At 39.5% G+C, this 26,987-nt stretch overlaps 1 protein-coding gene across 1 annotated transcript in view; it reads right to left on the reverse strand.

Moving 5' to 3' along the window:
• Positions 1-26,987, reverse strand: part of LOC149216329 (phosphatidylinositol 3-kinase, root isoform-like) — a 328,543-nt gene that overhangs the window by 61,935 nt on the left and 239,621 nt on the right. Inside the window, exons 9-11 of the mRNA XM_089389911.1 lie at positions 25,404-25,499; positions 25,054-25,189; positions 6,232-6,353 (exon numbers count right to left, since the gene is read on the reverse strand). Coding sequence (XP_089246037.1) covers positions 6,232-6,353; positions 25,054-25,189; positions 25,404-25,499 — 354 coding nt within the window. The remainder of the gene's footprint in view (positions 1-6,231; positions 6,354-25,053; positions 25,190-25,403; positions 25,500-26,987) is intronic.

Raw genomic sequence — 26,987 nt, forward strand, 5'->3', positions numbered from 1 at the left:
GAATGCGATATTTAATAAACTACTTTAATAAATCCGTTGGGCCCACAACTCTATCACAATCGACAGTTTGGCATTCCTTTGAACTTTGCGATCTGTTCTCCCTTCTTCGGTCGATTGAAGGAGATCCGGGATCCACTGACTTCCACAGGGGCCACATTGAATCAAGAATTGATGGTGAGAACAGCGCTGAACGAATTCTCAAAAGACTGGGAGGTGTTTTTCCAAAGCATACTGGGCAGCGCGACCCTTCCACATTTGGAGGACATGTAGGTTGCTCTTCGCCAAGAAGAGATCAGAAGACTGGGCAAGGCAAGAAGCAAAGGCAAGGGGATCAGAATCAAGAAGGAGAAGGAGGTGGATGTTGCCCTAGCATCTGAGGGAAAGTAGGAGAAACAGAAGAAGAAGGACCTCTTCAAGGTCAAATGCTTCCACTGTGGGGAGCTGGGTCATTATGCGACTCAGTGTCCAAGGAAGAAGAGCAAGGGAGAGGCCTCCGAGACCAAGGTTGCGCCATCAAGGGCAGAGAAGGAAGTGGAGACAAACGATGATTGTGCCATGAGTGAACACACACCACTTGAGTGAAAGTGGGGAGACATCGAGTTGTAGTCAGACGGACTACATGCGATGAGGGGCAGGATCCTCGAGGTACCCAGCCTCTTGGATTAGACCTTGCTACGGGAGCCCCAAAGAGGAGTAGCAGTACTGGCGGATGTCAATAGAGACGGATGCGGATGGAGCGACAGAGGGAGCTATAGTGCAGGATTCCTAGGACAACGTGAGGCAGCAGTGCAAGAAGCACGGGAGTGTTGCACCAGTGCAGGATGGCACAGAGAGATGTGCAACAGTGTGAGATGCATGGAGTTGTTGCAGAAGTGCAGAGGTCAGAGAGGGAGCACTTGTCAACGACAGAGGGAGTTTCAACATCGACGGTGTCTCTAGCCTGACAAAGAGATCAGAGTTGGGAGATCAGTTACTTACTTATCAGTGACTAAGTTGCAGAGCAACAGTTAGCAGTGATAGTGCTATGGGCAACATGATGAGAGGGATGCAATGCAGATGCAGCAGTGGCAGAGCCATGGGGAGCAGCACAGATGCAGAGGGAGTTGTAGTACGGATGCAACAGTGGCAGTGGCAGGGCCATGGGTAGCAGTACAGGATGCAGCAGTGCAGAAGATGATGGGCAGCAAACCTAGCATCAGCACAAGGACAGATGCCAGATGATCAGGGTGATACTCAGTGAGGAGTATTACTAGAGCACAGTCCTTGCTAAGAGGGAGTGTTGATTTGGGGTAGCATCGGAAGTGCTCTAGCCATGAAAATTGGTGGAAAGTCTAAATCACATGAAATCTCCAATACCCAGAAATGGTTTGTGCAAAATCTAACCAGTTTGGAAGATATTAAAATAATTAATATTTTTAATGGAGTCCCTAAGTCTAAACTTAGGGGAAATAAAATATTAGTGTGAATTAATATAAAATTGTGTTAAAAGGGTCCAAAAGTCATGGATCAAGCTAGAATTAATCTTAGCTGTTGATTAGGGACTTAATCTCGGTCGTTGAATTGTCAACGAGAAAAATATAAGAGGCTTGAGGGTCACTTGGAGAACACACCAAGAAATCAAGATTTCGACTTTCTGGGGCTGGGTTTGCTGAGAAAGTTGATAATGTGATCAGAGTTATAGCTGAGGGGCAGTGAATACAGAAGCAGAGAGGCAGAGATAGCACCGGTAGGATCAGCGCAGTAGCCGAAGAGAGGGACGCAGAAGCAGCCAAGGATTCATGCAGAGCCAGCGAGGGCTCACGCAGAGGCAGCTAGGAGCTGCGCATTGTCTCAGAGGGCCAGTGTGGGTGACGTAGAGGGCCAGAGGGCTGACGTAGTGCCTCCAGAGACTAACGCAGGCCAAGCCAAAGTGACATTGGGCTAATGTTGGGCTAGAGAGACACTGACGCTAGGGTTTCATGGGGTAGATTGGAGTTGTGGAGCTGCTGGAGTGTTTATCCAAGGTTTCAGCCGGAATATCTGCTTCCGAATAGAGAGGTACTACTGCCGAGATTTTTCTCTGTTGGGTGAGCTGGATTTGGCACCCAAATTGTATTATGAAACTGTTTAATAAATCAAACCCTCAGATAGCTACACTGGTTTTCCCGCATTGGGTTTTTCCAAGGACATTAGTCGAAAAACAATGGCGTCACGTGTGTGTTTGTTTCTATTTCCTTCAGTTGATGATCTGTAATATGTTGAGCATGTACTTGTATTTATTTCCAGTATTTACACGGTAAATAACTTGTTAATTAACAGAACAAGTAGGTAGGAATAAATCAGTAAAGTGCATGAAGGGTTTCTAATGTGTCAGACATAGAAATTCCAACATTTCCATCCAAGGTGATCCCAAAATAATGTCACTTTGATTGCTCCATAGGGTTTGAACTAAGAATTGTGATACAAATGTATAATCCTCAATGTTTAACTGTAAATTGGCTATGTAATATTTTTTGTTGCCAACACAGTGTAATTTTTTGGTTATATTTGACTCTAGAATCACTAATTGGTTTGTGATTTTAGGTGTTATATAATTTTTATTTTCAACGAGAGAGATAGAAATAGTGACATCTTTTCCTACAAGAGTTCCCTTAATGTTAAATAGCGCTTTAGCATAACTGGGTAAGGTTTCTAAAAATTTTCCTTCTTCAATTCCGAATTAGATGCCATTTTTCTTGCCAAGATGAACTTAGTTTTCTTTTTTTTAAATAACCCTTCTAATTTTTATATTAAAATATTAATCTTCCTAATTTAAAGAAACTTTTCCTCGACTTGAAACTTGATGATACCCTTTAACTATTCGATAATTTTGAATAACCCTCTTCGTAATTCAAACTTGAACTTTCAATGAACTAAACTTCCCCTTTCTTTTTCTTTTTCTTTTTAATCTAAATTACAAATAATTAATTTTATAATTAACTATTTAAATAACTATTAATTAATTGTATAATAAAACTTAACTATATAATATAGTTTTAAGTCAACGTTACATATATATAATTAATCGACGCATTGGAGAAACTAACTACGGGCCCGCAGGTTGATTTGAGTTTCTAACTGGCCAGAAAAAAAAGAGAAAAAACAAAGGAGAATAACACAGGACAGCGTTTTCAAGGCAAAGTCTAAAGGTCAGCGGTGGACAGACGTGACGGTCGAGCAGTTGATTAGGAAATAATGAATTACGGGTAGAATCACAAGTAAACAGAGGGCAACACAGATACGTTGACAGACTTTCGGTTGGACAGTTGTGATATGAACAAGCAGAAAGAATAGCGATAGCGGCTGCTGGTTGTGGGGTGAGCAGGGATGACAGTTGTCTACAGGCATCAAACAGTGTGGTGTCTTTGTAGTTTGAGCGTTTAGGAGCCAGTTTCAGCACTGAGTGTAACAGCAGAACAATAGCAACGATGGGACGATAATGCAACTGTTGGGAACCTGTCACTTGTTGATTTTTAATGTACCTTGGACAAATGGTTTCCCATGGGTTAGTCTCTACCTAAGGAAAAGTGTCCAAATAATTCTTTTCCTAAGTGTAACATTATAAAATGAAAGTGCCTTTATAACTGGTAAAGTCAATGTTAAATTATAAAGTGAAAAGTAACTTCAGACATCAAGTACAATGTGGGTACTTTATTTAATGGGTGAGTTAAAAATAGAAAGTGAGAATTAAATGCACATTTATTCTCATCCCTTGATCTAAATGAATCTGAGCCATTAGATCTTAGGGTTGCCCAAAAGTCATTTAGGGAAACAAAAGGGGGAAAAGGAAAGAGAGACTGCATTCATTCTTCATGAACAGATTGGAAAAAGGAGGCTGAGAGTTGGAGAAAAGTTTTGAAGGAGAAATTTGTTGCAGCAAGCTGAAAGAGAGATTTTTGAGCAAAGTTGGGCACGAAAATCAAGGCATAGAAGACTACAGAAGGTATAGTACGAACAACATTTAATGTTGGGAGCTGCACGTCATTTGAGAGAAGTTTTTGAGGAAAAAAATTGAAAAAATCGTACAATCTGTATCGTTGTATGAAAATCCATGCAATCCGTACCGAATCCGTACAGTACATTCCATACAATCTATATCCGTACAGTACATATTTTTAGCTTCAAGTGGGCATGGAAATCAGGGCAAAGTGGGCACAATTTTCAAGGAGTTTTGGGCTGAAGAGATAAGTTGTATTTTGTTGTTTTGTTTTGTTTACAAATGTATTTTTCTTGAACTTGAAAGATAAATTTGAAGATCTCTCTAAGAGGTTTTCCCCAGAGAATATTGAAGGGGTTTTGCCTGGGTCTAAGTTGACAAAAAATCTGTGTATTTTTATGTGTGTTGTTGGTCTGTTTATGTCCATATTTATTTTCAACATGTGTTGACAGTCCCATGTGTTTTAATCTGAAAAATGCATTTCCAGAATTCTATATGTTGAATGTATGTTTATGGGAAAGGGCACTTAATTGAATGTTAGTAATAAGGTGAAATTAAAACCGGGTTGGGATTGCAGGAAACTTTTTAGTCATCAAATTCCAACATCACTTTTATATAGCTCAGGGTACTTTAGACGTCTTTGATTGTGGACTTTGTCAACAGTGGAGACTGCAACAGAGGGTGCAAGTAATTTTTATTTATTTATTTATTTTAATATAAATTTTTATAATAATAATAATATATATATGACCTTTATTTTTCAAATTATTATTATTATAATTAGTATTATTATTATTAAATATGTTTTTTTAATATATCTTTTCTTTAAATGGCCAAAGGCCTGATAGTGAAAATGGAGACCCTCCAAAAGGTTGTAGCGAAACGCTTTCAATGGCAACAAAGTTGACGAATTTTAGTGGCCAAAAGACCTAGATCAAAGAACGAGCTCTGTGCACTGATGAAGCGACCAAAGGATCGAACTGCTCCGATACCAAATGAAGCAAACAAAGTTCATTCTTCAGGTTAAATACTCCAAAAGACTTGGAATATGTAGATCTCCATTGAGATACAAGAATATATATTAAAATGTATAAGTAAGAATGATGATACAAGTGAGAGTGAAAGGCCTACTTATATACTAGGCAGTGCCTCTTCATGGAGAGTCATGTCTCACTTAGCCATGCCTCTTCAACGTAATTACTAATTACTTCATTATTTATGATTATTATCATTAGGCCTACTTATATACTAGGCAGTGCCTCTTCATGGAGAGTCATGTCTCACTTAGCCATGCCTCTTCAACCTAATTACTAATTACTTCATTGTTTATGATTATTATCATTTACATTATTTCCTATATTCATAACAATAAGATAAAGTACAACCACATGTTAAGTAAAGTATTGAAGATGATTGTGCATGACAAGGGACGATAATGAGGTTTTTATCACTTCCTCATAAATCCATGACAATTTCCAAAGGATCGAATCAACCTTCCTTTAAGATATTATATTACTATATAAAGTATAGGCGTGAGGTTTGTATTGCATCACTATTGTTGCATCATCCTCTACTGATTATTTCTCAAATCCACATTATATCTATGACATTATTTTGATTGCTGAAGAGACGTAATTGCCAATATTAATGATTAGCGGATCATTTTGTGTACTAGACAAAGAACATGTTGTGTTGTTGACTACTAGTAGATGTTTTGCACTCCAGCATCATCACTTGTTCCTGCTTCAATGATGAAGCCTTCCTAGATGGGAGGGCATGTGATATACTTACACATCTATGATTAATTATCCTAACTAAACATCACGACTCCTCAAGACCACACCCCTACACCACTGTAGATATCATATATGTTGTGCTTTGTATCCATCATTTTCATGTCCATAAATATTATATTTTCCATTTTGAACTAATTTTTTCCTTTGTTTATGAATGCTCGTGGCCTTTCATGAGTGTCACAAGATATGTAACAGGATATTTTACCAAGATATGCATCTCTTTCTTGTATGTCAACAATGGTGGTAGTTATGTAGGTCCTAGTTCTTCTAGAGTTTATAAATGATGAAAAGAAACCAGAAGTGTAGGAAAAGACTTAAACAGTAGATTTCTTCATTTTTACTTTCATTGACAAAACTGTAATACTTGTATTGCTTGTATTCCTCCTTTTATCTGCAATGTGTTTTCTTTTCATTTTTTATATTGTTAGGGGTCATGAGAGACATATTTGTAGAATATCAAAACGTGAATAAACAATGTACCTTTAAAATATAGTCTTCCAAAATTTCATATGTAATGTAGAACCTTTTTGCATATGTAGGATCATGGATCTCCACCATGACATACCAACGAAGGAAGCTAGCCAAATCAATATTACGTGCAGCTGCACAAAAAGACAGGTCATAGTCTGTTAGAACACAATTATTTGACAAAGAGCATGAACAAGACACATTTAAGCCATTATCCATAAACATTCCAAGGCAAAAGTAAGAGGACATTTAAATGCATCCAGGTCAGATGTACTTGTTATATTTTTCGTAATAACATAAGCAGCAATTTCCGCAAAAGGGAAGAAAGAGTACATTTATATCTGCCAAATATATTTATCAAATAAAGGCATATATGTTTAAAAAAAAAGGTGATAGTGATGTGATATTATTAGCCAAAATAATAGACTACACCATTCATGTTGAAGTCCAGACACTAAACAACTAGAATTAATGGCATAGAACACGTACTAGTTTTCTACCAAGTTCCATTTTACAATCAATTGCAAAAGCCTATTTTCAGAGCTTAATAGAAAATACGCTAACCAAAGCTTCCCCGTAATTGACTTGTACATTAGAGAAATATGTCCTTTTAACAAACTAATTTTGATTGATCTACTTAGAAACATCACTACAATCATGTATTACATTCACATTGTGTAATACTATTTTCCATCTATAAAGTTTATGAATCATTTGGTTGATAACCCCAACTGCCTCAATACATGTTGAGGTTTCCCATTACACCCAAACACACATACATTAGTAAACTTCCAAACCCTTGTCATTACCTTGAGTGGGCAGTTAGTCCCATGTTCCCAAGGTAGCGGTTAGTCCAGGTGATCGATTCCCAGAGGTGTGGTGGTTAGTCCAACACCCCACTTCCAATGTAACTCAAGCAAATTGAACTTGGGCCAAGGCTCTGATACCATGTTGGCGTTTGCCATTACACCAAAACCTGCAAGCATTAGTAAACCTCCAAACTCTTACCATTACCTTGGGTGGGTGATTCTTATTGTCGCTCGGATTGTATAGGCATTGCGACAACGACTCAAGTCGAGGGCTATCACTCTGATCCCTGACCTCTCCATTCTAGTCGTCTCCCAACAGCAGGTGATGTGGGGTAGTCCCTATGGAAGATAGAAATGCAAGACATGATGGCAACCAGCAAGTCTAGGAGACACAGTTGAATGGCCTAGCCACTTGGTTGATTTTAGCAAGTTCTTAAAGATTAGATTAAATTACTTATGAGACCAGTGCCTTATGGAGTCAACTTACATTCTTTATATCAATTAGGAACCAAATGACTGGATGAACAACCACTACTTAAATACTTAACTAACCTATATGTTGTGCAAATCCTATGACCTAGGTGTGATGCAAGAATCTTGGTTACATTTAATTATATGTCTATTCTAGATGTATCCCTCCCCTAAACTGTTTTGAAGCTAGTCTCTAGAGTAGGTTGTGAGAAAGAGGCCAAGGGGAATCAAGTAGAGGCTTGATTAACGATACCTCCTCTTAGGTATTAGCCATCTAGTGCCTCCAGCGCTGCAGAGACTGTGGCTCTAACAACTACAAGGTCACCATGTTAACCACTAAAGACGTTCTAAGCTCCTCAAGCTAGATAAGAAAGGTGGTCCTATTTTCTATCAACCAGGCTTATGCTAGGAGTTAAATTATTAATGCAAGACAAACTCTAGGATGAAATGCAACACAAGGCTTGAGTGCTTCTTAAGGCATGACCTAGGTGTGATGCAAGAATCTTGGTTACATCTAATTATATGTCTATTCTAGATGTATCCCTCCCCTTAACTGTTTTGAAGCTAGTCTCTAGAGTAGGTTGTGAGAAACAGGCCAAGGGGAAGCAAGTAGAGGATTGATTAACAATACCTCCTCTTACGTACTAGCCATCTAGTGCCTCCAGCGCTACAGGGACTGTGGCTCTAACAACTACATGGTCACCATGTTAACCACTAAAGAGGTTCTAGGCTCCTCAAGCTAGACAAGAAAGGTGGTCCTATTTTCTATCAACCAGGCTTATGCTAGGAGGTAAATTATTAATGCAAGACAAACTCTAGGATGAGATGCAAGATGAGGCTTGAGTGTTTCTTAAGGCAAGTTTGTTAATGTTAAGTACTTTAGTTATAACTTATGATTGATCTTAAATTATGACAATAAGTACTTATCAATGGAAAATGAGAGACAATCTTAACCACAACAGTATGTACCAAATTAACAGGTGCCAACCAAATTCAAGAAATATCCACGATACAATTGCTCACAAACATAGATCACCAATATGCTCAAGATAAAGATATCATCCACGAAAGATACTCACCATGAAATGACATTAATGGAAAGAAAGAGAACTAGAGCACTTATCCACTTCGAACAATTATCCAGTGATTCTTTCTCAATAAAATTAGTGATGCTCTTTAGAGTCTAGACCATTAGAAGCCCAACAAGATAATGTCAATCAATGCCAATGATTTTAAACACCTAAGAGATGGATGATTTAATGCTTCCACAAATAGAACAAGTTACTTCAAATGCCAATTAGGTTGATAGAGACAATTAGATTTTCAAAAGGACAATTGATGTAACACAAGATACTCAACCATGTAACAAGATATTAATGCCAAGTGCTTTTAGAGAGTGAGCTTATGTGCACAATTACAATTATGTGTGAAAATTCTATCACTGCAACATCTGATTTACTTTGCCTACTTATTTTCAATAAGTTATTTATGAAATTCCTTCAATAAACATTAAAATAAATTCTACTGCAAATATCACACCATAATACAGAAGCAAACACATGCACAAGAATCAACACATCGACATAGATATTTTGGACAACAGTCCCCGGAAAAACCCAATGTGGGAAAACCGGTGCAGCAAGGGAGGATTTTATTATTCAACAATTCTTCAATACAACCAGGTGCCAAACTAGCTTACCCAATAGAGAGAAAATTTCTCTAGCACTTATCCCAGTCCCAGCGTCAGCCTAGCTGACCTCTGCGTGGCTCCCAGACACTCTGCGTCAGCCCCTGCTTGTCTACGTCAGCCCTGGGCCTCTCTGCATCAGCCCCTGCTTGTCTGCATCAACCTTGCGCCTCTCTACGTCATCCACGGAGGTCCTCTAGTGACTACGCAATGTCCTGCTGCCTGAAAGGCCTTGCGTATGCCTCTCTTACCTCTACGCTGGCCTTATGTTGTTGATCCTAACTCTTTGCTCCATACTTGTTGCCTCCTACTGCTCTCCAGAACACTAGTTCCAATTTCTCAACTAACCCCGCTTCAGAAATCAAACTGACTGGTCTCCCTCAGTGTGTTCTCCAACTGACCCTCAAGCCTCTTCTTATACTCTTCTCATTGGTCCATCAACGACCGAGATTAATTCCCTAATCAATGGCTAATATTAGATCTGGCTTGACCCATGACTTTTGGACCATTCTAACTCAATTTTATATTAATTCACATTAATTATTTTAATATCTTCCAAACGGGTTAGATTTTGTCCAAACCATTTCTGAGTCTTGGAGATCTCATGTGCTTTAGCCTCTAAACCAATTTTCATGGCTAGAGCACATCCGATGCTACCCCAAATCAACACTCCCTCTTAGCGAGGATTGTGCTCTAGTAATACTTCTCACTGAGTATCACCTTTATCATCCAGCATCGGTCCCTGTGCTGATGCTAAGCCTCCCTGTCCAACATCCTCTGCATTGCTGCATCCTGTACTGCTGCCCATGGCTCTGTTACTGCCATTGTTGCATCTGTACAGCAGCTCCCTCTGCATCTGTGTTGTTGCTGGTCCTTTTCTCCCAATACTGTATCCGCACTACAACTCCCTTTGCATCTGTGCTGCTATCACCCCCATTTCTGCTACTAAAACGGGTTCTTTATTATCCCCATCTTTTCCCTGAAGTAATCAAACTTTGTCCTTCTAAGGGTCTTGGTGAGGATGTCTATCACCTGTTCTCCTGTAGGAGTGTAGCTCAACTGTACAGCTCCTCGTTAGACATAGTCTCTGACAAAGTGACACTGGATATCAATATGCTTTGACCGATCATGAAACACTAGATTCTCAAAGAGCTTGATGCAACTCTGATTATCGCACATGATCTTGGTCGCCTCCATTTTCCTTCTGAATAGGTTCACAAGCAGTTTTCTAAGCCATATGGCCTCACATGAAGTTGTGCTCACTGCCATATATTCTGCCTCAGATGAGCTCGGAGCCACGGACTTCTATTTCCTACTGCACCAGGAAGTCATTCCTGATCCAATGTTGAAACAATACCCAGAGGTACTTTTCCAATCCACTAAACTTCCTGATGATCCAGATGGATATTGGTGGCCACCCGCCTATTCCACTTGGACACCCACCATTGTTTATTTCAGTTTTTCAGTTTCCTTATTTATAGCACAATTTACTATTTTTGGCAGTTTTTTGGGTCCTGAACATCCGGAGCCGTTTTGAGGCCCTAAATGACGTTTTTTGGGAAAACTGGGACCAACATGGATCATATACCAATGTTGGTCACTCAAAAGTTGTAGTCCTCGGATAGATCTTTCTAACAACGTATTGTGCACGTCAAACGGAGATAATATGCCACAGTTACGAGCCTGGGAAGTTGAGGTACCAATTTACCCAAACGGGGCCCATAATTTTGCGCTTCATCTCCTAGGGTTAGGTTTTTGGACGTTTAGGGTTTTCCATTGTTTCTCAACAATAAATAGGCCTTTGATCCTCATTGTAACACAGTCCAGAGACATATAGCCGCCACATCTATTCTCAGAGATAAGCTACCATCGCCCGAGCTAGTCTTATTTCCATTCTGTTTGTAAGCATATTTCAGTATTTGATATTAATGAAATGAAGTGTTATTTCCACTGAATCTTTGTATTTATGGTTATATCTGTAATTTCTTGCGTTCTTGTTTAAATCCGGATCACCTGCCCAATTTGCATCAGTAAATCCACTCAATCTGATATCCTTATCCCTGGTGTACAAGAGTCCATAATCGATTGTTCCCTGTAAATACATGAGAATGTGTTTGGTTGTTGCCCAGTGCACCCTCTTTGGTTCCACCATGAACTGACTGAGGGTGTTGACGGCAAAGCAAATGTCTGGCCCGGTACTGACCAAATACATCAGGGACCCTATGAGCTGCCTATATAGGGTGGGATCAACATCCTTGTCTTCTGATGCATCAATCTTCTTCCAGTTGGTGACCATTAGAGTAGCCATGGGTCTACAGTCCTCCATCCTGAATATTTTCAGGATTTTTGTAGCATACCGCCCTTGCCAAAGGAAGATCTCTCCCTTCTGCTGTCAAACTTCCAACCCTAGGAAGTAATATATTAGTCCCAAATCCTTCATATCGAATTCTATGGCTAGATTCTTTTTGCAATCCCCACTGAGCTTGGATGATCCTGTCAGAAAGAGATCATCCACATACAATACTAAGATTAGCGGCTCATTCTCTATAACCAGATAGTAGAGATTCGGATCCACGTCACTCTTAACAAATCCCATCTTTTGCAAGTAGCCATCGATTCGACCATACCATGCTCTAAGTCCCTGTTTCAGCCCATACAAGGCTTTCTTCAACTGCATACATGAGACTTCTTCTCATGTGTCTCAAAGCCCTCTAGTTGTTCAATGTATACCTCTTCTTCTATTACCCCATTCAAAAAAGTCGTTTTGACATCCATCTGATGAATCTCCCACCCCATCTAAGCTGCAAGAGATATCACGGTCCTAATAGATGTATACCTAGCTACCGGGGCGAAGGTCTCCTCATAGTCAATTCCTTCCTTTTGATCATACCCCTTAGCCACAAACCTGGCCTTGTATTTCTCAACACTACAGTCTGCAACGTATTTGATCTCGTAGATCCATCTCGAACCTACTATTGATCTATCTTGAGGCCTTGGCACTACCTCCCAAACACCGTTCACCATTTTGGAGTTGTACTCCTCTACCATCGCATCTAGCCAAACCTGATGTTGAGCTGCCTCCTGGAAATTGGTAGGCTCCCTATCCTAAGCTACTAATGTCTAACATCTATCTAGCTGGTTTCGCTCCCTTTTATTGTTTCTTGGCACACTGATGAAGTTCTCTGCATCTAGCAGAATCTAACGAAGTTCCCTGCTAGTTCTTCCTCTTCCAGCAGGTGCCTCTGTTAGCTCCCCCTCATCCTGTGAATCTTCCTAATCCGAGGAAGAATTTTTTACTTTTGTTGGTTGAAGAAGTTTAACCAACGACTCTTCTTTTGACTGTTCCTCGGAAAGCATCTCACGAGATTTTCTAAAAGCCCTGTCCTCCATGAACTTTACATCTCGTCGAACACTATCTTCCTGTTCCCTAGAAGATGGATTCTGTATGCCTTAGCGTTCTCGCTATAACCCACTAGATATCCCTTTTCCACAGTTTGATCCAACTTTTTCCTCTTTTCCTCGAGTATGCGGCAATATGCTAAACTCCCAAATATCCTGAGAAATGACTAACTTCAGGCGTCTTCCTTGTGAAAACTTTCTCTAGAGTAATCTTGCCCAACGTCCAGTGAGGAGTCCTGTTCTGAACATATACGGTTGTGTTGCATGCTTCTGCCCACAAGAATTTTGGCATATCTTGATCATACATCATGGCCCTAACTGCTTATACAATAGTCTTGTTCTTCCTTTCTGCTGCTCCATTCTGCTCTGGATTGTACAAAGTTGTCCACGCTCTTCTGATGCCCTCCTTAGCGCAAAAATCAATGAAGTCCTTATCAACATACTCTCCTCCATTATTTGAGCGCAAAACTTTTATTTTCCTCCCACTCTGATTCTCCACCAGAGCCTTGAACTCTTTGAATCAACAAAAAGCCTCGTCCTTGGTTTTCAGAAAATAAATCCAAGTTTTCCTTGAGTGGCATCAATGAAGGTAAGGAAATACTCGGCACCACTAAGAGCTTTGGTGGACACAGGTCCGCAGATATCTGAGTGTATCAATCCTAGTACACTCTTGGCCCTGTGTTTACTCCTAGGAAATGTTGTCTTAGCATACTTTCCTAGAGCACATCCTCTGCATACATCATCTCGTTCTGTACTAAGATCTGGAACTCCTGTTACAATGCTCCTGAGAATTCTTAGAGCCCCATGGTGCAAATGTCTCGTTCTTTTGTGCCATAGTTCATTCATGTCCTTGTCTCCATGACTGCCTATTAGTGCCATTGGTGATTCTAGTTGTAATTTGTACAACTTGTTACTTTTGATCCCGATCTACACTTTCTTTTTCCAGCTCGAGTGTTTGATGTATACCTTCTCCTTGATGAAGTAGATGTCATAGCCCTTGCCTTGAAGTTGCGACATGGAAAGTAAGTTCATCCCCAATCCTAGTACATGCAGCACATTTGTAGCACGGAAGTGTTCTCCCGATTTTGTTTGAAAAACTACGATACCCTTCCCTACTAGAGTGCACTTTGCCTTGTTCCCCATGGCGATCTGAAAGTTCATCTTCTCTTCTCGATACTCTGAGAAACATTCCCTGATTCTCGTCATATGCCAAGAGGCTCCACTGTCTATATACCATACTTCTGACGATGCAGAACTAGTCATACAAGCCACTTTTTCTTCCATCCTAGAAGCTAACATGGAGAAATCGAAATCTCTTGTGCAATTTTCTGAAAATCTGTGCGAGTCCCCTGACGTGGATACCTTTGCATCATGGTCTTGACCCATAACTGATTTTCCCTTCCTGTCTCTGATTATTTTCTCTGATACCATGTGAAAATTATATCACTGCAACATCTAATTTACTTTGCCTACTTATTTTCAAAAGTTATTTATGAAATTCCTTCAATAAACATTAAAATAAATTTTGCCGCAAATATCACACCATAACATAGAAACAAACACATGCACAAGAATCAATACATCAACACAGATATTTTGGACAACAATCCCCGTAAAAATCCAATGTGGGAAAACTGGTGCAGCAAGGGAGGATTTTATTATTCAACAATTCTTCAGTACAATTAGTTGCCAAACTGGCTTACCCAACAGAGAGAAAAATTCTCCAACACTTCTCCCAGTCCCAGTGTCAGCCTGGCTGACCTTTGCGTGGCTCCCAGACACTCTACGTCAGCCCCTTCTTGTCTGTGTCAGCCTTGAGCCTCTCTGCATCACCCACGCAGGCCCTCTAGTGACTGCGCAGCCTCCTACTGCCTCAATCTGCCTGAAAGGCTCTGCGTTTGCCTCTCCTACCTCTACGCTAGTCTTCTGTTGCTAATCCTAACTCTCTACTCCATACTTGCTGCCTCCTGCTGCTCTCTAGACCACTAGTTCGAATTTCTCAGCTAACCCCACTCCAGAAATCGAACTGACTGGTCTCCCTCAGTGTGTTCTCCAACTGACCCTCAAGCCTCTTCTTATACTTTTCTCGTTGGTCCATCAATGGCTGAGATTAAGTCCCTAATCAACGGCTAAAATTATATCTCGCTTGATCCATGACTTTTGGACCATTCTAGCTCAGTTTTATATTAATTCACATTAATATTTTATTTTCCCTAAGTTTAGACTTAGGGACTCCATTAAAAATATTAATTATTTTAATATCTTCCAAACCATTTCTGGGTCTTCAAGATCTCATGTGCCTTGGCCTCTTCACCGATTTGTGTGGCTAGAGCACATCCGATGCTACCCCAAATCAACATTATGGAACTTTCACAAGAAAACAAACATTAGATACCTCTCCAGAGCAACTCAATATAAACACCACTTTCCACAATAAGCAATTATTATTAATAGAGCACGACATAATGAAATTCCTTTTGCTACTTATGTTACAATCACATTAATGAGAAATAAACCAACCTTTAGGACAATAGTGAATTAGATTAGATTAGAGCACTTTTAGTATGCAAAGATGAGATGTGTATGCATGCCAAATGTAAATGAGCAATCTCACTATCAAACCACCTTTAAATTCTTAATGTGTTAGGCCTTCTTATGTTGAGAATGCCACTGTTTATGTCAGACCTCAGTAAGCCTTCCCAACAGAGATGACAATCATTAAAAATATATGAAAATTGCCCAAACTATGAATACCAAATATGCTCAACTGACTTATCAATGCGTTAAATAGTTTACCAATTAATTTTATGCCACTTCGTTATGTTCTTTACCATTATTATCAAAGACATTAAACTGTTGTAGCAAAACAGTGAGAATAAGAGGGTTTAGAGATCAAATCCTTAGGCCTTGAGGCCTTGGAGGAGACTAGCCTACTTGCCGAAATTTTCTCCAATAGTTATGACACCTGAAAAACATAAACTTTTACCTAATTTCTCTGCAAAAAACACCACGAATTAGCTTCAGAAATCAAGTGATCACCAACAGTGAGGGAATGAGGCAAAAATAGGCTATGAAGAGTCAACGCTAAGCCCTAGAGGGCTATGGTTTGGGGCTAAAGAGGGGTTGGAAGGCCTATTAGGGCCACGGCTAAGGAAAAAAGGCCTAGCAGGCCCATCGTCTATTGAGAAATCTAGGGCATTAGGATTAGGAGATTTCTCTATAATGATAACTACTTGTGAATGCTATTTACTTCTTTAGCTTAAGATCTTCTCTTTAGTTAGATTATTATAGTGTTCTTCTTCATCAAACAGCTACCAAAGCATCAATAATAAAGAGACAAGAGACACATAGTGTAAGCGGTAAGCCATGGCCAAAACCTCTCCAACTTGAGAGGAAAACTAAAACGAATTCTTCTTCTTATAGAGACTTCAATTGACAAATACCAAAACCGTGACCTAGACCCTTGACATAACAACCTCTCCAAAACCAAGACACAAGTTCCTTCTTTTCTGCTTCTTCTCCTTGCTCAGGTCAATGAAAGTCAAACTATCTTCATGCACTACACTTCTAGGCTATCTAAAATTCCGGTCCCTTTTCCACATACCTACAATCCATACTTCTGCAATTTCACACGTGGGAGGAGAGAGAACGAGCTTGGAGATGCCTTCCTTCCTTCGCTATACTTGGCGACTTCTTTAGGTGAACTCGGCCAGCAATGGAGCTGGTTTGGAGACCCTTTTGGTGACTTTCTCTTGGACTATTATGACACTACTGCAAACACCCTAGTTTTCTGCACGTGTGAAGATATTAGCCCAAAAACAATGCCAAACAACTTCGATTTTTCCTCTCCTTCTTCTCGTTGGTTATGAGGCTGCTTTACTTGTGAACTTCGAACTTCTTCCTGCTTTTTTATCCTTGACGTAAATTATTTGTCTAGAATGAAGGTCAAGTTGCCTATTTATTGGTTTGCTCCTCAAAATGAGTCGACATCTCCTAGTGACAAAGCCGACATGCCTTTCTAGAATTCTCTTAAAGCCAACTTCAAGGTGTCCTTGTGACATGATTTTGGAAGGTTCACAATTTTTCTTTTACAAAAGAATACATGCCCAAATGGGTCTTTCATCTTTGACATCAACTCTATAGACTTTATGACATGATGACTAATCCTAAAAGCTCACAATGGGAGCCTTAACTAAAAAAAAATTCCTTGATCATGAAACCCATGATTCAAGAACTACAAAAATAATTTTATTTTCTTCTTTACATCAATTACATAAAATCATAATTACACATGTCATTATGAAGACCAAACCTAGTTACACTTTTCAACACTCCCTCTTAACTAGGGAGGTATTCATAATCCATACAAGATACTTGGATATTCTCAATCTGAAGAATTCTCATAAGATGAGTTATATTGGTAACCCATCTATTTAGCATCATATGAATTAACATTGTCACAGAGCAAGGCCACTAACAACTCTATATCTCTTGGAACATACACCCTCATCATTGTCTTTCTTGGAACATACTCCACCCAAGTTTTCAAAGTGTGTTCCACTAGGACTTATTCCTATCTTCGATTCCTAGTTCTCAAAGAATATTAGTCCTCTACGACTACTCTTGTCTTGGATGCCCTAACTCATCCTCAAAGAGTATTCAATGCCATATGTTTACCCAATCCTCCATTCTATCTTCCCAAGTGAAGACAAGAATGATGTGTCTATCTCTCTTCATGGCCTTCACTAAGAATTACAGTTGTTAGTCCTGGTCTAGTGCATTACACATTAAGTAGAGGACCGTATCTGTCACTCCCTCTTAACTAGGGATGACCAACCCATTCCATAAAAGTAGTGTACCCAAGCTCCCTCTTAATCAACAACTTGTCTAAGCTCCCTTTTGACTAGGGACTTGCTTTCAGCAGCTCTTCAAGTGGAGATCATGGGGCAACCAGCTGCTTGTAGAACTCCTTCCTTTGATGTCAAGAATTTCTTCTTTGTCATAGAGTCTACATCTTTAAGGACTTCTTTGTAGGGCCCAGAACATCCATCACTCTCATCCATGAGTTGTTCATCTCATTGATTCTTTCATTTGAAAGTGATCCATTAGTTCATATATGGTCTTCCTTCATGCCATGCTGCCTTCTTCATGCCATGTTTCCTTAAGGATCTTTCATCCTGCTATATGGTCATCAGTGGTGGAAGACATTCACAACTCTTCCCTTGGCAGCGTTGCATAAGCCCATTCAGATATCATATGAATTGAATATTAAATTAAAATTACTTTTGTGATGATCTTTAATCATGACATCTTCCAATTTGCATCAGCATCATGCATACATATTGACACATCTCCAAATGATGTACATTTTCAAGGGTCTCCTTCTTTTTCAGACTTCATCAAAGTCTTCACAGCTTTCATGGATATATCATAGTCAAATCTTTCAGTTCTTGGATGTTGATTCCCTTCTTCATAGTTGCATATTCCAAGATCTCTTCCCTTCTTTCATCACACATTTTTCTCTCCAGGAATTTCCAATCATAGTTCCTCCAATTATTGTCAACAACCTCATATTTCATATGATGTTATATTATGTTGGTTTCATCAGTTAATGTGTGACCCATGCCTTCCTGCATCCTTTCAAGGGAGGAGATTCCTTCATGCTCGAGATAGAGCATTCATCTATGTTACCTGCAACCATATGACATGACTCTAGATTATCAAATACAAGAACACATACCTCATTTTTCCTTTAGGTCATCTAGACTTCCTTCAGCAACTCCCTTGATTGAAAGAACTTCAATTCCTTGACCTGCTTTACTTCTTTCGACATCATACCACCATCCCACGAATTCCTACAAGTTGGAATTCTTGATGAAACCCTTCCATTCATTTAATGGTGAATCTTCCAATGAAGATTCCAATAGAGGGTCTTGAGTATCCTTATTCAACAAATGTTTCCTTATGACTGATGTATGATGAACTTTGTACGAGATGACTTTTTCTTCCACTTATACTTCTAATGAGGTTACCAAGAGCTATATCCTTCCATAGGTGATTGCCATATATTTTCATTCCAGTTACCGTGCATGCTTCTCTATGATGATGTCACGAGCTCTTGTTTTTAATGCTTCTATGAGGCCATGATGCATCCTATCATGCTCCTCATAGACTCATGTTGGCCATACCTTACAACAGAAAAACTTAAAATGAACTAAGTAAGGAAGACTATCTCAATCATAGTAGAGATCTTTTACTTCCTCTTCCTTGTATTTCTTCTTTTCGGCTTCTTCCATTTCTTCTGTGATATTGGCTTCTTCTCTTCCTCTTATGTTATTGTCCTTCTTGAGCTTAGGACAATCTCTCTTGTAGTGCCAATATTCTTGCCATCCATAGCATTGAACCTTGGCCATGTTCTTCTTTTTCTGAGGACCACACTTTCCAAATTTACCTTTTCTTTTTGTCAATGTAGCATATGCCTAATTTTGCTCATTTGATCCCACATTAGTCTTTGCCTTCAATCTGCTTTCTTCAATCTTGCATAGTGACCATAGATCCTGGAATGGAGTAGCTTCTTCCTTCCCATAAATGCTTGAAGTGTTGATTTTGGGTAGCATCGGATGTGCTCTAGCTCCGAAATTTGTTGAGGGGCTAGAACATATGAGATCTCCAAGACCCGGAAATCGTTTGGAGAGATTCCACTCGAATCAGGGGTTATTAAAATAATTAATATTTTTAATGGGTTCCTAAGTCTAAACTTAAGAAAATAAAAATATTAATGGGTATTAATAAGAAAATGGGTGAGAAACTTCTAAGTGACGAGGATCAAGACTGTTTTAATCTTAGCCATTGATTAGGGACTTAATCTTGGCCATTGATTCATCAACAGGAAAAGTATATGAGGAGGCTTGAGGGTCAGTTGGAGATACACCATATTGATCAGTCAATTCGAATTTTTTGGGGCGTAGTTTGCTGAGAAAATTGAATAGGTGATCTGAGTTGCAGTGAGAGGGGTAGTAGCAAAGAGTTGGATCGGAAGGGAGTTCTAAGCCAACAAGTACCAGGCAGAGAGGCAACAGTAGCTTCAGAGAGGCAGCGCAGAGGCCTACGCAGCCCAAGAAGGGGCTCACGCAGAGCTGATGTAGGCCAAGAGGGTTCTTGCAGTGGCAATGCAAGATAATCGTCGAAAGTTCGATATTTTGCTGGGAGTTCAATATTCTGAGCCAGGAGGGCTGAAGTTGAAGCTCCCGAGAGCAAATCGATCCAGTTGAAAGGTGACGTAGTCTCCTAGAGGCAAGACGTTGGCCCACACAGATTGTGCTGGGATTTTCGCAGTGCTTACCGGAGTCAGCCATTCAGTGGATTAGTTGTGACTTAGAGAATGAGGTAAACCCTCATATGTATTTCTTGCTACCGATATTTCTCTGAAAGTTTAGCCGGTGTGAAAAGCAACCTGTTGTACTTAGATTCTGCTTGCTTAATAATACAAACCCTCTATATACTGCACCGGTTTTCCCATATTGGGTTTTTCCAGGTACGTGTTGTCCAAAAATAACAGTGTCCCCGGTGTGTTTGTCTCATATTGTTTCAGTTTATGATCTGAATGCCAGTGTAGTCTGCAGTAGTGTTTTTCATCACTGTTTATATATTAAACAACTTGTTGAATGCAATAACAAGTAGGAGATGATAAACCAATGATTGCAGTAGGATCTTTGATGTGTAGATTCAGAAATTTTCACATGAAGTAAAGTTACCCCACTCCTCTCGTAATGCATTTAGTACTAAAGTGGTCATCTCTTTATCAGACACCACTAGATATCCCTACAGGTGATCTAGTTGCTCAGGGGTTATTGCAGCAAGCATCCCAAGCTTTGGGATGAACACTTATGTTATGTGCAACATGCTTACAACCGTGCTAAACATTCTTCTACCCAGAGATCTACTTTTGAGACCTGTTTTGGTTTTACACCAAGGTCTCCCTTGGATTTTGTCTTTGAAAAAGACATAGCAGTTGCTGGACACGATGATGTGGACAAAGCAACGAGATTCATTGAACAAATCCAAGAGATTCACCAGGCAGTGCAGGAACAACTGGAAAATAGCCAAGCCAAATACAAGGCAAGGCATCATAAGCACCGAGTGGAGCACAGCTTCCAAGTTGGCAACCAAGTCTGGCTGTATATCAGCAAGGACAAAATGCAAGGTGAAGGAAAGAAGTTGAAGCCAATAAGGTATGGGCCTTTTAAGGTACTTGAGAAAATTGGTGAGAATACTTTCCGCCTTGATCTGCCAGCATACATGCACATCTATTCAATAGTAAATGCAGAAAATTTAAGACTGTTTGAACCTTCATTAATTGAAGATCTTGAAGAGCAAAGTCAATTGCCTTCCATTGATGATCTATTGCCTGAATACCTCAATGAGTTGCAGGAAGATACAGTTCTGGAGAGGAAGGTGAGGACTACATGCAGAGGAGATATCGAGTACCTAAGGATTGGACTCAAAGGTTCAAAACCCAGCAGTGCAAAATGGATAGAGATTGGGCAAGTGAGGCAGTTGTATCCTCACTTAAGCGATGCTTGAAAACCAACTTTTGGTGGTCCAAAAGCCTTTTTCAGTGGGAAGGCGTGATCTAAATGGATCCGAGAGAACTCTCTAAGTCTTTATAAACCCTTTTAAAATCATGCCCAAGGCCCAAAATCCTTTAAAAGATTGAAATTATCGCAAAAGGGTTACCCGTAGCATGGCGGAGAAAACCCTTCAAAATGAAGAAAAACACTGTCGGGAGGCCCAAAACCCGTGAAAACAGAGTAAACAGAGCCATCAGCGCTTTAACACAATGTTAAATCAGAGTCGTCGAATCTGGCCGATCAACGACCCAGATCCGATTAGCGGATGGCAATCAGCGGTAACCTTCGGCAGAGATCGACAGGATCTACTCAAGAACTGCGATGGCGAACAGCGATATCAGCGCTTAACACATATATATGGCGACGGCGATTGGTGGAGTTAATATGGACCGTCGATCAAGCGCGATCTACTCAAGAACTGCAATGGCGAACAGCGATATCGGCGGTTAACACATATATATGGCGACGGAGATTGGCGGAGTTAATATGGACCATCGATCAAGCGCGCAGATTGACGGCCCGTATTACATCACAGGATCGCTATCGGGGGATTGCAGAAGCGCTTACAAACGGCCCGAGGGTTATTGCGATAAGCAATTGTGATATATCACATTGCCGCATCGCATCAGAATTGTGCAGAGGAGCAGGGCCGATGACAGTGATGGCAGCGATATTATGGACCTGATAATAAAATAGGCGGCATTACATATATTTTGAAGTCCGGAAAACTGAGTTTTCCTTTGTAAATCGTATTTTCGTTGAATAAATCGTCGATGCGATGTCACTGACCCGAAAGGGTTTATTAACAATATTGAACAGTATTTCAGGTCCAAAATGCGGGATTTTACAGTGTTTTAGTGCATTTTCGCAGTTTGACATATTTTTCCAAAATACAAAGGAATGGGCCCTCCCGATATGCGATAGTGACCTGTGGGCGAACCTAATAAGGGAATGAAGTGTATGAAAGGACTTTTGAAGTCCGAGATATCATGTTTTTGGCGGAATTTCCCCGTTTTATGCATATTTCTCTGTGTTGATAAAAAAAAACGGTCGCGTTTGGGAATCCGACGGATTTCAAAGGACCCAGGCACTCTTACGTTGCAGAATCGGTGGCCACCTCCCCTTCAGGCGTTATGCCATACTTGGAAAACATTGTAAGAGGGATTCGAGTGGACAGAGGCCCGAGAGACTAAAGGACGAGGAGATGAAACGAATAGGCGGCCCAAAATGGCTTCAAAAGCCGCAGACAGAGAGCAAACAGGGAGGGCAGTGTTGCAAGCAAGTGCGAGACAGAGTTAGGACAGAGATTGAGAGCTGTGAGGAAGTCTGTGTACTCAGAGGAAGCTTGAGGGATTCAAGTGAAGCTCTTGTAATTGCATTTGTTGTGTGTGAGGCTCAAACTGAGCTCACTATTGTAAAACTCTGTTTGAAGACTTAATAGAGAGGCCACCACTAAAGGCTAGCCAGGAGATGTAGCCCAGAAGTATTGGGTGAACTCCTTATTAAATCTGTTGTGTTTTTATGTGTTTATCTATTATAGTCTTTAACTGCCTCAAAGTCTATGTATTTCGCAATCTGATCAATCCATTGCACACAATAACATAGGCACATCCATGCACATGAGTCTGTAATACCTTATTAATTGTCTTAGATCTCATTTTCAGATCAATACCAAACTACATCAAAAGTCTAGTACAAGATGGGGTCGTGAAGCTACACTATATTCCTAGAAATGAACAAGTAGTTGATATTCTGATGAAGGAATTACCAAACAAGAAACTTAAGTACATGAAAGGTAAGCTTGGTTTGGTGGATATCTATTCTCTCATTGAGGGGGAGGGATAATGAACAGTATATTCTTCTCTTTATGTGTCATGCACTAGACCAGGACTAACAGCCGTAAGTCTTAGTGAAAGACATAAAGAAAGAATGGGGTCCGAGGGAATGGATAAGCATTTGACATTCGAACTTCCTGAGAATCACAAAATACAAAATAGAAGTGAACCTATAGATCGATACTCTTTAAGTATGAGGTAGGCATCCAAGATAAGGTAGTCAAAGAGGACTGATATTCTTTGAGGATTGATAATCCAAGATAAGAATAGTCCTAAAAGGACATACTTGGTGAACATCCAGATTGGGTATGTGCCTTTAGAGGTAGTGTGGTATCTCATGTAAAGCTTCCAACATGATGCTCTCATATAAGTTGAGCTTGTCAAGTTAAGGCCTTGTTGACAATGTTGGTTGTAATATAGATGCTTAAAAGATGGCTTATCAATCCAACTCTTCTTATGAGAATACTTCAAGTTTGAGATTCCTTGTACTTCATGATGGGATTATGAATACCTCCCTAGTTAAGAGGGAGTGTTGGAGAATGTAACTAGTTTTGGTCTTCATAATGACCTTTGTAAACATGACATTGTATATTTTGTATATAAAAAGAAAAAGGTAAAGGAAAAGAAATATTATTTGTAAAAGCATGGGTTTCATGCTCAAGTCTAGGTCAAAGCATGTTCTTCATGCTTCTAGGACTTTCTAGGTCAAAGAAGAATTTTTGTCATGTATTATACTCCCATTTGGACTCATTGTAACAAAAGAAAAATAATTGTTTTTGAGTCAAGAAAGCAAAATTATCCTCCAAGACCAAGTTGGACCCAACAAGGACAAGTCGGCCTAAAGAGGCTTATTTGACCTCTCCAAAAGGCTATAAATAAGAAGGGCTTCAACTCATTTGGATCACTCTCGAGAGCAATTTCAATCTGCAATAGCAAAGGAGAAGGAAGAGCGAAAAAGGCAAGAAGAAGAGGAAGAAGTCGAAGAAGACAGGTCTCTTGGGAAAAACATATTTTTCTGTCCATATGTGTGAAGCTGTCTAGGGTTTCCGTGCGAAATTGCAAATTGCAGGGGCTGAAATCGTAGGTCGAAGATGCCGACCTTGTTGCAGATCTTGATGCAGGGCCGAAATTCTGAAGTGAAGCTGCTTTGATCTTCACTATCTTCGGAAGGACCTGGTTTGTTTGAAGAGATATTGTTGGTGGGTTGGTTTGGTGCTTGGGATGAATTTTGGCTTTGGTCTTGGGTGTCTCATCTTGAACAGATTCTATAAAAAGAAAAGTATTATTTTTGGGTTTTCCCTTTGGAGGGGTTTCCCCCTCGCTTGAAGCCTATATCTTGTGCACTTTGTCTCTTTGTGATCTTCATTGTTTTTGGTAATTGCTTGATGAAAATAAAAGTAATAAAGGCCAACTAACATCACAAGTAATTATCAAGTAAGGAAAGTCAAACATAATATACAAGATTCTTGATTTTCCAACACCATAAGTGCATCTGTCAATCTGAGAGATGAGTGTGGACCATCTACTATATGACAGCTAAGCTAGCACAATGTGTTTAAAGGTAAAAATGAGAGACATGTCTCAGTCTGGAAAGTTTGAGCAAGAAAGATCATGAAATGGCAACAACACACCCTTGTGTGTGTGCCTCTATGGTAGTTACCTCTTGGGGAATAAAAAACCGATGCAGCTACCAATCAATGAACCATTGATCAAGTACCACACATGGCTAATTTAAAAATTTAGTTTTCAACACGTTTGCTGTTGATTATAAAAGGAAACATTTTTGTTTTTACAAAGACCATATAAATCTATTATGTACTCAATACAAATATTATGCAAGATTAAAAAGCTCTAACAACCATATGTTACAAGCATAGGACTGATTTTTTCTGATAAAATTTTGACTTGCACATTCTCTAATTTTAAAGTAATATTGATCTTCCAGTGTTTCAAACAAGAAAAATCATGTAATATGGTAGCAAAAAGCTTAAGCATTTGCGTACATCGCTGAACAAGAAAAAGGGCAAGTCGCGATTTCTCAGAACGCTCAAATCGGAGGGCCTGCACAAGCTGAAGCAAGTAGCACTGCAGTTCTTCATCCTCTGCTCGTTCAAGGACATTTACTGCATATGCACGCACCTGTTAAAGAACAAACAAATAATTATATATATACACTTCAAAAATTTTGAACCACATTAAAGGTGAATGCAAAAACAACTTATTTCTAAACTGAATTCAGCAATATAAAACCTTATAACCAATATTTCTTGGTATTGTCCTCGTCCTTCATTACTTACATAGACAGAATATATTCAGCTTAACGGTCAGATAAAATTCTCAAAATTATACTAACCTCTTCGCTCTTGAATAAAGGAGACAATAGCTCCAATGCATCTGCAGTGTCAATAGGTGCCCACCGCCGCATCAAATCCAGTGCCTGCTTGGCTTCCTATCAATAGTTTACAAATATAATTGTCAGCACAGCATAATCTGCATTGTCAATTCAAACTGAAGAAAAACTACTGGGGAAAATCAATTTTTTATTGGAATCTTCTCCTTATCTTGATTTTTTGTTTTAAAGACTTCTTAATAAAAATAAATGGTTACCTTTTTGTTTTAAAGAAGTGTAAATCAGTACAAAACAGAACTACCCTATGTGTACCCAAAGAATGAGTACTGGTAGTACTTGGGCCAATTAAACTAGTGTTATTAGAAGAGGTGTTATCAGCACTGGACTGGAACCAGTTGGACTAACTGACCCAACTGGTGTACAATGCAACTAAGTACCCTCAGAAAGCAGAATTAAGAAAACACAGAACTTTCTGAGTGGGGCAGCCTAACATTCAACCATGGTGCCCTCATAATGCTATGTAATTAATGGTAATGAAAAAAACAATAATTTATGAGTGGGAGAGACTAATATTCAACCATAGGGCCCTAATATGCTACGTAATTAATCATAATGTTATATTCTTGAAGTTATTCTCCTAATTTAAATTTAGCATGATCATTAATTGTTTCCAAATGTCTGAGAGTGGTTCCAATTTCATTGGATTTCAAATGGAGAAGGAAGAATGTTAGATCCCACTCAAAATCCAACAGACTTAATAATTTTTGGGATTTCATGATGGGAGGATTGCAACATTTTCATTGGATTCTGTCATGTATGAGCATGTGGAACTAGCATTTAATCAAGAGCACCAAGCCCTCTATGTACCTCGATATTGGAGGCCTTGACTGTTGAACTCCTTTGTCATGACCCCAGTCAAAATGTAATCATCACTCAAACAAAATCTCGATTTGACATGTTAAGCTTTTTCTATCTTATTGTAATGCTTCGAAGGTGATATTGATGACAAGGATCCCAATATAGGCAATGATTTTGATGATTTGTAAGTATTTGTTGTAGCATGACTTTTTTGGACTTTAGAAGCCATTTAGAGCTTCTTTGTTGATGTAATTTTGGTTCAGAGATGGATTGCATTTGCTGCTATTTTAGTTTTAAGCATATATAACTTTCTATATATATAAGGCATTTTGCATATTTGTGTGTGTGTGTATGTTTGTTTCCAAAATTTGCATATTTATGTAGTTTTTGGTCTACCCATTCTTTTCCCTGTTTTCATCTGGTCTCAAACCAATTCTGGTATTTCTTGGTTTTGGGGTCGACTTGCTTGATGACCAGTCCAGTTCCAATAACACTGATTAGAGCTTCAAAGTCAAAGTTGAAAATTTAAATTTAAATTTCATTAATGTCCATTAAAGACTAAAATAGGTCAAAATGACTAGTAACTACACGTAATAATAGCCAAGCAAAAGAATGGGGTTAAAAACCCACCCCTAGATGAAATCAAATGAAAAATGAATACAAGACAGCCCTGTAAGGCAGCCTGAGCTTTCATGACAGAGAAAGGCAAGAGTTGGAAATGCCAGTCAA

Source organism: Pinus tabuliformis, chromosome 1_1 (genome assembly GCF_031772625.1).
Source record: "Pinus tabuliformis cultivar Carrire ecotype Pingquan chromosome 1_1, CPIR1, whole genome shotgun sequence".
NCBI classification, from domain to species: Eukaryota; Viridiplantae; Streptophyta; class Pinopsida; order Pinales; family Pinaceae; genus Pinus; species Pinus tabuliformis.